This window comes from Neltuma alba, unplaced genomic scaffold, assembly GCF_004799145.2.
Source record: "Neltuma alba isolate B1F8T4 unplaced genomic scaffold, ASM479914v2 tig00010511_pilon, whole genome shotgun sequence".
Lineage (NCBI taxonomy): Eukaryota > Viridiplantae > Streptophyta > Magnoliopsida > Fabales > Fabaceae > Neltuma > Neltuma alba.
The window spans coordinates 913,467-925,006 of record NW_021635387.1 but is presented as its reverse complement, the minus strand read 5'-3'; the positions used below and the strand labels follow the sequence as shown (position 1 = coordinate 925,006).

At 34.0% G+C, this 11,540-nt stretch overlaps 2 protein-coding genes across 2 annotated transcripts; both read right to left on the bottom strand.

Moving 5' to 3' along the window:
• Nucleotides 1-571: 571 nt before the first annotated feature.
• Nucleotides 572-3,989, bottom strand: LOC114756834 (chloroplast envelope quinone oxidoreductase homolog). The gene is made up of 4 exons (XM_028945774.1): nt 3,850-3,989; nt 3,079-3,220; nt 2,631-2,722; nt 572-1,651 (listed from the first exon to the last, which is right to left on the bottom strand). The coding sequence occupies exons 1-4, from the start codon at nt 3,913-3,915 to the stop codon at nt 962-964; spliced, it is 990 nt and encodes a 329-aa protein (XP_028801607.1). The 5' UTR covers nt 3,916-3,989; the 3' UTR covers nt 572-961.
• A 3,016-nt stretch (nt 3,990-7,005) lies between these two features.
• LOC114756833 (chloroplast envelope quinone oxidoreductase homolog) lies at nt 7,006-10,930 on the bottom strand. The gene is made up of 4 exons (XM_028945773.1): nt 10,789-10,930; nt 9,972-10,113; nt 8,434-8,525; nt 7,006-7,923 (listed from the first exon to the last, which is right to left on the bottom strand). The coding sequence occupies exons 1-4, from the start codon at nt 10,879-10,881 to the stop codon at nt 7,234-7,236; spliced, it is 1,017 nt and encodes a 338-aa protein (XP_028801606.1). The 5' UTR covers nt 10,882-10,930; the 3' UTR covers nt 7,006-7,233.
• Between the last annotated feature and the right edge of the window lie 610 nt (nt 10,931-11,540).

Genomic DNA, 11,540 nt, shown 5'->3' with positions numbered 1-11,540 from the left:
CCAATTACAGGTAGTAAAATTATTAATACCATATTATTTCTTTCAATTAACTAAGATTGGTTTGGTTGATCCATTCATATTACAGAGGAAGTTGGTCCATACTGTACATAAAGTTGTGAGCCTGGCTTTTGTTAACGACATGAGAATCCGATTAATGAAAAGTTTGTTTATATTTTGGCAAGTGTTTTTTTGAATCGTAAGGCTTAGTCTAATCTGAATACTTTTCTGTAATCCAAACTCATTCAAGTCTTTATACACACACAACTTGCACGTCTTTTTTAATCAAGAGCAACAAAAATAGGAAGATAGGATAAATAGAAGAAAAAATAAAATTGTAAAAAGGAGTGAGAGTTCTCTAGAATCAGAAACTAATATGAAGTAAGAGAATCTGGAAAGTAGAAGTAAAAATAGGATAAATGAAAAGAAGAAGAAGAAAAAGAGTAGAGGAAAAAAAATCCTAGAACCACATTGCTTCAATTCTTAATATAAAACCTACTTTATACTGCAGTTTATATCACAAAATAGGTTTTATATTAAGAATCTGAGAGAATACTAAAGAAGAGAGAAGATGAAATAATCCACTGAAAAATACTTTATTTATATCTTTGGCAAAATACATGATATGACATTCATAATTTTGACAGCATATAGCTGAAATTAACTTCCAAACCCTAGAAACATGGAACTGCTGCTAACTAGCAATAACAACAGCTAACTACTAAGGATAGACACAAAGGCATATACCAACATAAAACACATGCATAATATCTAAGAACTGCCACGCCTCTTCCTAGAATGAAATAGTAAGAGGCCAGTGGTTCCTATCACACTTCAACTCAAATATACACCATGCTGTAATTCACTATTCTTCTACATACATATATATATATATGTGTATGTGTGTATGTGTGCATGTACATATTCGTGTATCTATGCATATTTGTATATATGTATGTGGTGTTTATGGCTCCACAATGATTTTTCCAGTAGCATGGCCATCAATGCTCTTAGCCCAAGCATCTTCAGCTTGACTCAAAGGGAAACGAGAGTCAATAACACATTTAAGCCTTCCATCTTTCACCAACTGAATCAGATAACTCAGGTTCTCTTTATTGGGTGTTGCAAAGAACGGCACTATTTGCTTCTTAGAGAAAGTGAGTTTCTTCAGAGCAAAAGTCGCCATTGAAATCAAACCAGGCGTTAAGTCTATTACCTTTCCTTTATCACTCAGCTGAGGCTCAAAAGTGGACCATGGTATACCAGTTGTGCAATGTATCACCGCATCGTATTTTCGACCAGATGGACTCTTTAAAGCAGCTCCTTCTGGAGTCTTATAGTCAAGAACCTCATCAGCACCTAAGTTCTTGACCAAGTCAACGTTGCGGGCCCCGCAAGTGGCCGTGACGAAAGTGTTCCCTAGCTTTGCAAGTTGAACTGCAAAGTGACCCACGCCGCCTGAGGCGGCGGTTATTAAGATGTTCTTTTGTTCACCAGTTCCATCAAGCTTGACACCAGCAATTTCAATGAGGGGTTGGTAAGCTGTTAAACCAGCCAAAGTTAAAGCGGCAGCTTCAGCTGCTGAGACTTCAGATGGTCTCAAAACTGTTAAGCTCTCAGTAGCCACAGCAAACTCAGCAAGTGCACCTCCATGCTGTCATTCAATATGAACAACATTCGTAAAAATGAATTATGTATAATTATAAAAGTTAAGGTACAAATCTACATTCACAAATGCGAACCTGGAACCATAATATACAGTTGGGTGTAAAAAGCCGAGGAAGGTTCCAAAAGGTTGCAAAAATGCCGTCCCCATTAATTTAAGTCAATGTCCTTCAACTTTTAGAACGTAAACAAATGTGAGAGCCACCATTAAAGAGTAACGGCTGTGGCATTTTTTTGCCCTTTTGGAATCTTCATGGACATTTTTGTAATCAAATGAACATTATGGTCTAAATTACACATTAATCAATACTTTATAGGTAAATTTGTACTTCGATCCTAATTACAATATATTGGCACTGATTGTAAAATCATGCAAGCAATCAGGCTGCATCATCAGAGTTTTCTAGATTGCAGATAAAATAAACACAATACACTTACATTCAAGGGATTAAGATGAACGCGTTAGCACATACTAATGGAGACATAAAATATTACATTTAGCTTCCCTGGTTTATCAGGCATAAATCCACCTCTGGTGGTTTTTATTTGAAAAACTGAACATATGTTGCGGTTTGATTCCCCCCCCCCCCCTCTCCATCTGCTATACATTTTTCCTCACTGCCACCAATGAAATATCTAATCAAGCAACCAATTATACCCCTCCCATCCTAAACAGTTAGCGGAGGGATTCGCTTTGGTTATAAATGGAATATCCCGATTCATTTTATCTCCCAAATTTATAATTTGTTTTCTAATAATTACACTTATTAAGGGTTTTACATAAAGGAGTAGTTTCCAAAAAAAATAATTAAAAGGGTATTTTAGAAAACTAACACATATTTCTTACAGATAATTAGTTTAACTAATTTTTTTAATTACTATAAATCCGTTATCTAACTCTTACATTTAGGACGGAAGGAGTATACAACAAACCACCAAAATATCAAATAAGTTAGAGAGAAGATTACATCATGAGCAAGATAAGCAACCACTTTGTCACCAACTTTGAAATCTTTGACTTTTGATCCAACCTCTACTATCTCTCCTGCTATATCAGTACCTATTTTCAACAAAAAAATTAGTTCAGACGCATCATGTATCCCAAAGTAGAGTTACGTATGATGCAGGCTGCAGCAAAGCCTATTTAGAATTGCGCAGTATGTTGAATTCAAATAAGGTACTTATCTTCAATAAATATGATAACATAAAGATGTGCATAGAATATACATGCATGCATAATATATGGAGAGACATAACAAAACTGGAAGGAAAAGGGGGGAAAAAAGCACGCTGATGAAATCAAGAATTGTAAAATCAAACCACATGACTGGATCACATTCTGAGAGCTAACTACAAAATACATCTATGACATTAGAACCTTCTAAATACCAAAAAAAAAAAAAAGATAATTTTTACCAGGGATATAGGGGAACTTTCGAGGTAACAGAGGCCTTGCTACAGCCTTTTGAATCTTCCAATCAAAAGGATTCAGACTAGCCGCTTCCACTTTCACCAAAACCTCATTTTTATTTGGAGTGGGAACTGGAATCTCTACATGCTGCTCCCACATATAAAATAACCTCAGCAATCTTTTAAAAGCAAAGCTCAAATGCACAAAACACACACACACACACATATATAGACAACCACCTAGTATTCGGAATTATTGACTCTAGATTTGATCATCAGGGCACCCAAAGAATGATCTTGTTTATATATCGGACTTCCCCCTCAAACAAAAACACTTGGACTTGAAGCGGGAATCACAGTATCACGAGCTTTAAATCTAATTTAGTTGGAAGAACAGTGGGCCGCATGAATCTAATTCTTAACTACTTGGTCCGGACTTAATTATTAATAAAATAAAGCTTTGACACTAATCACTAAGTTGAAATTCTTAAAAAAATAGTAATAATAATAATAAATTGCTTGCACGGACACGCAGCGACTTTCTGCATTATTTTTTAAAAACTGAACTAGTCCAAGACAGGCTAAAAATTACAGTTCTTCCTTCTTTTTTGGTAATCAAGAGAAATCACAATTCATTAGTATAACTCCTGGTCTTCCTTCTCCTTCTTGATTTTTATTTACAGAAAACCTTTTTAAGTTAAGCGATCCAACAAAAACTCAAAAAAAGAAAAGGTGTAGATGAATTGTAGGTGAAAGACGCAGAAGAATGAAAATCACCTTCAAACCGGCGGGGCCGCCGCCATAGCGATCGTACTGAATCGCTTGCATAAGCTTCGTTGCCATCTCTGCGAGGTTAGGAGTCTCGTGGGGATGGCGTCTCGCCTTATTAAATAGTATCTTTTTGGTAGGGAAGATTCAAACAGTTTTTCTGACCTGATCACGAGAATCAAACAGTCTTTGTTGACCTGAATAAGAATCAAACAGTTGGAACTTGGAAGATAGGATGACTATTATCACCCCAACAAAAAAAAAAGATAGGATGACTATTTGGGAAAATGACAACAAAAAAAAGCCTTTAAAAATGCTGGCTGCCACATTAGTGGGAAGGCTAAATTTCCAAATTAGGTAGTATATCAGATTAGTGCATTTGACCTGATTCGATATTTTGAAATGATGCAAAATGACGTCACTCGCCCCATTTTTTTTCTTTCCTTTTTTGTAGAACGCGACCTAAGCATAGTGGCTTTACGAGTTACTGTCCTTATTTATCTTGTAGCTGTTATTAAGTTGAGAAAATGGCAATTAGGTCTCACTCAAGAAAATTAAATACAAAAAAATTCTTTAAAATCATGAAATTATTTTAAAGTCCCAAAAAAATTTTACAATAAATTTTATTTATTCACTTACCAAATTACCCTTCTTTTTTTTTTTTAAAGTTTGCATTGACAACTAAAAGAGCAGTTGTTGACAACTCAGGATGTAAGGATTGACAACTATCACGGCTGGTTTGACAACTTATGGTGTAATATGCTGAGAAAATGTGTTGTCAAACTAGCCGTCATAGTTGTCAATCTTTACACCCTGAGTTGTCAACTACTGCTCTTTCAGTTGTCAATACAAATTAAAAAAAAGAAGAAGGGTAATTTAGTAGTTAAACAAATAAAATTTATTACAAAAAGGTCCTTTGAGACTTCAGAATAATTTCATGATTTCAAGGAACCTTTTTGTATTTAATTCCCTTAAGTGGGACCTAATTGTAATTCTCCCTATTAACTATTCTAATTTTGTTTTTGTTTTACCAGCAACTATTCTAATTTTGTTATGGGTTATTTTTGTTTTTAAAGATATGGTAGTTACTCTTCTTTAACCATTCAGCATTAACTATTCCAAGTTTCTTATTAGTTACTTCTATTTTAAAAGTTTAAAAAAAAATGTATCGGAAGTTGTGATTATTACTTTCGAGGAAGAAGAGTACTCCCTCCGTTCTTTATTATAAGAGACAAATAACCAAATTATGTTGATTCAAAAAACAGTTAAAATTAGTTTAGGACAATTAATGTGTAAAAAGTATAATTTTTTTCAACAATGCTCCCATTAATAAAGAGAGAGAGTATGAGAGATAACAATTAAATTATTAAAAAAAAAGAGAAGTGAGAGGGAGAGAAAGAGTATGAGTTGGAGACAAAATAAATAGGAGTAAAGTAGAAAATCGATACAAAAAAATAGAGATAACTTTTAAGTGTCTCTTATATATGAAACATGCTATAAGCATCAAATGTCTCTTATAATAAGAAACGGAAGGAGTAATTAATAGCAGCTAAATGCCAAATTAGTACATTTGCACCCATTTGGTATTTTGAAATGATACAAAATGACACCACTACCCTCACTTTTTTTTTTTTGGCAAAGTCACTTTTTTCTCAATTTTCAGAATGCAACGTAAGTACCCCTAGCTTTAGATTTGCCATCAGTGCTACAATCACTATTCTTATTTACTTATTGATTATTCTAGTTTTATTATTGATTATTTTTGTTTTTAAAGATATGGTGACTATTTGTTTTAAACTATCAACTATTCTAGTTTTGGTGTTGATTGCTTCAATTTCAAAATTTTGAGAAATATATTAGAAGCTTTGGTTGCTTTTTTTTTTTTAGAAATAAAAGTAATCAATAGTAAAATTAAAGTAAAAATATCGATTAATTTTTGTCTATTCTTATTGTATTGAGGTTATTAATTTTTTGCATAGTGGCTATGATTCCACACACCCCTCAAAAACATTATTGACGAAGCTAGATTACTTTTTTATAGGGATTGGCAGGTGATGATTAACTATACTCATAGAGAGAATAATTTTATGATTGATCATCTTGTCAAGTTATCACACAGGATAGAAGAAAATTATTATAGAAGAAAATTATTATATATTTGGTCACATTCTATCTTTCTTAATATGAGATGGATGTTGATGAAAGAAAACCTTTTTTTGTTTGTAACCTTGATTTTATTCTTTTATGATTAATAGATACACATTTTCTATTCCAAAAAAAAAAGTATTTTTCGTGTTTTTTTGGCCAAATATTCATTATGTATTTCGGTATTTATTATTCCTTGAATTGGCATGAATAGGGTCTAATAAGCTTCCTTGAAATTGAACCCCAAAAAAATAAAAAAGAGCTTCCTACTGCATGAAAAATCGTTCCCATCCATAGGTATATTATGAAACTACAAAATGTAAGTTGAGAGGAACAAGAGCTTTAAAGAGAAGATAGGATCTAATTCTTTTCATTCACAAATAATACACTTGTAGATAGGATCGAATTCTTTTCATTCACAAATAACACACTTGTTACACCCTCTTTCTATATATGCTTCCCACTATTAAAATTGACCTACGAGTTACAACTACATTAAAAAAAAAAAATAATCTACATAATTGTACATAATGAAACAATTGGAGGTTAAAGAGCATAAATATTAGAAAATGATTTATCAGGTAGATGCAATCCCATGTCTTCTTCTGACATGCTTTGACTCAATTTGAGATATAACCCAATACTACCTCCGATTCTTAATATAAGATTTTGTTTAATTTTTATTTTAATTCTAAATATAATACTCCAATCCACTTTATCTTTCATATTTATGCATTTTTTCGTAAGGTAGTTTTTCTAACAATCGTAACACATATTTATTACAAATAATTAATTTAACTTATTTCTTAATTTCTTCAAATTAATCAACTAGCTTTTATAATTAAGACAGGAAGTAGTATTACATAAGAAATTAACACACGTGTAATTCTTGCATTTATATAGGTGAATGTAATTTATAAAATATTTATATCTCCCTCTATACAACCATTCTATTCATAATGGATTTATTCATTTAACCCTTTTTTTCCTTCCAAAAGCAACAAGAGAGGAGACAGAAGGTGACCAGGACAAGTTCACTCATAAATCAATAACTTACAGAACAGAAGCTCAAAAGACGACAGGGTTAAAAACCTAACCACAAGTCTCAATGATATGTCAAGTTATTCATTTCATCGTGAAAATACAACATATAATTATTTACTGTTCTTCTACATACATATATGAATGGGAGGGGACCCACAAACCCCTCACAGAAACAGAGGATCCAGCAGTTCCAAGAAATTTTGCCTATGGCTCCACAATGATTTTTCCAGTAGCATGGCCATCGATGCTCTTAGCCCATGCATCTTCAGCTTTACTCAAAGGAAAACGAGAGTCAATGACAGTTTTAAGCCTCCCATCTTTCACTAATTGAACCAGAAAACTCAGGTTCTCTTTCTTGGCTGTCACCAAGAACGGTATCAGCTGCTTCCTAGAGAATGTGAGTTTCTTCAGAGCAAAAGTCGCCATTGAACTCAAGCCAGGCGTGAAGTCTATTACCTTCCCATTGTCACTCAATTGAGGGTCAAAAGTCGACCATGGTATTCCGGTCGTGCAATGTATCACCGCATCGTATTTTCGACCAGATGGACTCTTTAAAGCAGCTCCTTCTGGAGTCTTATAGTCAAGAACCTCATCAGCACCTAAGCCCTTGACAAAGTCAAAGTTCCGGGCCCCACAAGTGGCTGTCACGAAGGTGTTCCCTAACTTTGCCAGTTGAACTGCATAGTGACCCACGCCACCTGAAGCTGCAGTTACTAAGATGTTCTTCTGTTCACCAGTTCCATCAAGCTTGACTCCAGCAATTTCAGTGAGGGCCTGATGAGCTGTGAGTCCAGCCACAGGTAACGCCGCAGCTTCAGCAGCTGAAACTTCAGACGGTCTTAAAGCTGTTAAGTTCGCAGTAGCCACAGCAAACTCAGCTAGCCCACCTCCACGCTGTCATTCGACAAGAATGATTAGAATGTACTGGCACAGATTGTAAACTCATGCAAACAATCATGTATCCTCAGAGTGATTTTTTTTTTCCTTTTTAAATTACAAGGTACGTTAAAAAAAATTGAAAAAACTACCTAATAGACTAAAACTGCTAAGATATTAGGAAGAAGGAAAATCAGCCTCATAAATCCTGAGTTTTCTAGACAGCAAATAAAATAAGCGCACAGTCTCCATTAAAAGGGACTAAGAACGGTGGATATAATTCACAATTGTTACGTTTAGTTAACAGATAAAAGTATAAGGAGTAGGAAAACTAGACATATGGTGCAATTAGCAAACAACTGAGTTTTGCTTTTCTCTATCTGCTATACATTTTTCTTCAGAGTCACAATTATCCCCCAGCCACCAGAATAAAGGAGTTAGGTAGAGACCTGCACCCCCTCCCCCCCCCCCAAAAAAAAAACAAAAAACCAAAAAAGAAAACATAGAAAGAAAGTTAGAGAAGATTACATCATGAGAAATTTTAGCAACAACTTTGTCACCAACTTTGACATCTTTGACTTGGGGTCCAACCTCTACTACTTCTCCAGCTATATCAGTACCTGTTTTCAACAAAAAAAAATTAGTTCAGATGCACAATCTCTCCCTTAATTTTAGAGGAACACGCCAAACAAAGTAATTGACAAATAAAACCCATGGTTAACAAACCAAATAAACATCCAAAGTAAGCAAGCATGATGCAGCCAACAAAACCTGTTTGGAATTGCGGAGTGTGCAGTCATCCTGCATCATTTTATTTAGTACTCTAAGTTCAGTCTTAGAGGTGATAGTACATTAATGTTAGGGTCTTCAAGAAGTTATTTATTTAGCTTTGTCACAGTAAAGAAAAATGTCAAAATTGAATTTTTGCTCCAGTCAGACACTTCTAAGACAACTTCAAGCAAAATGACTCCCATTTCAAGGAGCTCATACACGTTCTTGCTTAATGCTTTTTAGGTATACATTAATAATTAGAATAATATAATTTAATACCTTTATATTTATTTGATAGAAGTTTTCTGAGAATGAACAAATAAGATACATAGGATATATAGGATGATGCTGCGCTCTTTTTAATGAAGTAGATCAATAAATAAAAATTTTACATAGGCATGCCGTGTTTATACTTTTTGAAAGGGAGAAGGGACATGTCAGCGTGTCCATGTCGCTAAAGGTGCTTTATATGTTCCGTACAATGATCTCTAATTTTTTTTTTTTTCCTGGTTATCTATGCTCTTATTTAATTTTCTAGTGACTGGTTAAATAACAGGGGCCTTATGCAGCTAACTACCTGATTCCAAAGCCCAATCAATTGTCATAATCAGCTACCAGAACCATTGAATAAGGGGTTTATTTTCAAAATAGCTCAAGCTGCAAAGATGTGTGTTATGCCTATGATAATCTTCTGCTTCTATACTTTTGCTCTCTTTCCCCCTGACTATACCATCAGGCTAAACCTACAGTTTTAGTGAGATATCCTCCTCTTTTTCTTGCTTCAATATTGCCTAGAACCCTAACCCTTAATCACAAACACAAAAGTTCTGTTTCACAGCTCTGGAACAGCAAAGTATGAAGTTCCTGAATCAAAACATAGTTTGTAAAGTAGTAAAACCAACTTGAATTTCCAAATTAAGCAATAGATGACATTTCTAGCGTTTTTGGAGAGATTTTGACTCTAATAAAGTACCAGGCGCCTAAATTTTCAGTAATTGTAAATTGATTATCTGCATGTTGAATTCAAATAAGGGAAGCTAAGTCTGCCTAAGTTCAATAAATATAAGAACATACTGATAAAGATGTATAAGGAGAGAGAGAGAGAGAGAGAGTGAGTGAGTGAGTGAGATACTAACACAACTGGCAAATGTTGATGAAATCACAAATTGCAAAATCAAACAACACGAGTTTATCACAAATTTTGAGAGCTAACTACATAATATAACTGCAATATTACCAGGAATGCTCAAAAGCTTCTCAAGATACAACCCCAAAAAAAAAAAAAATCAATTTACCAGGAATGTAGGGAAACTTTCGAGGTAATAAAGGCCGTAGCATGCCCTTTTGAATCTTCCAATCAACAGGGTTCAGACTAGTTGCTTCCACTTTCAGCAAAACCTCATTTTGATTTGGAGTGGGAACTGGAATCTCAACATGCTGCTTACAAATATAAAATAAGCATAGCAATTTTTTACAGCAATGTCAAATGCACAAAACAGAAGAGAAAGAGAGAATCATCGTCAACGGCCGCTTCATACCAAAACTTCAGCTGTTAGATGAAGATCCAATAACATATATATAGATATATATTCACAATCACCTAGTATTCGGAATCATTGACCCTAGATTTGACCATTAGGGACCCCAAATGACGACCAAAGAATGATTTTATTAATATATCTGAGTCAACCCCTCAAACAAAGCCCAGTCCAACCAGATCCGGTGCTTAAATATAATTTAGTTGTAAGAAAGGAGGGCCGCATAAATGAAATTCCCAATTGCTCGGTCCTATTTGACTAATAATAAGCCTTTGAAATTCTTAGCAAGTATTATTGGACAAAAAGAAAAAGAATTGCTTGCACAGACACGCAGCACGTTTCCTTATTATTTTTTTACACTGAACTAGTCCAACAAAGATTCGACCAAGAAAATTACTATTCTTTTTTTTTATCAAGAAAAAATTAAAATCCCTAACGTAATGATCAGTTTTCATAAGCGGACCTCCTCCTCCTTCTCGATTTATTTACAGAAACCGTTCTGCGATTCAATTAAAAAAATAGCAGCATATAGAAGAATTGGAAGTCAACAACGACCCAGAAGAAGAAAATTCACCTTCAAACCGGCGGGACCACCGCCATAGCTATCGTATTGGATCGCTTGCATAAGCTTCGTTGCCATTTCCACTGATGACGAGAGGGTTGACATCTACCAGAAGCCTCTGGGCGCTCCGCCAGGTTAGGATAGTGTTGAGGGGATTGCGTCTCGGCTTATTATTAAATTGTTTTTGGGCATTTATTATTTATTTATTTATAACTGAAATGACTCAGTGACGTTGAACCAGAAAACGACATATTAAAGGTTTTGTCTAATTTTTTTACCGTGGAGAGGTTTTCTTTGTTTAAAGGCTGAAATCAAAACCAAATATACTCCTCTCATATTTAATACTCCTCCGGTCTTTATTATAAGACCCCATTTGACTTTTTATTTGGTCTTAATTATAAGACCCCAATCCATTTTGTCTCTTATATTTATGTATTTTTTTCCAAGATAATCCTTCTAATAATGATAGTTTTAGCCAATATATTTAATTAGCAAGGATATTTTAGGAATGACAACACTTATTTATTATAAATAACCAACTTAACTTACTTCCTTAATCTCCTCAAATAAGTCAATTGGGTCTTATAATTAGGACCGGAGGAGTATAAGAACTAATTATTAAGTTAATTTTGATCTTAAATATAAGCCTTAATTTTTATATTTATTAATTTTTTTAAATTATTCCTATAGATACTCTATCAACCATAATCAAGTAAAAGAGAGAGGGGGAATATTAAAGAAGATGATTATGATGTTTTAAGAAA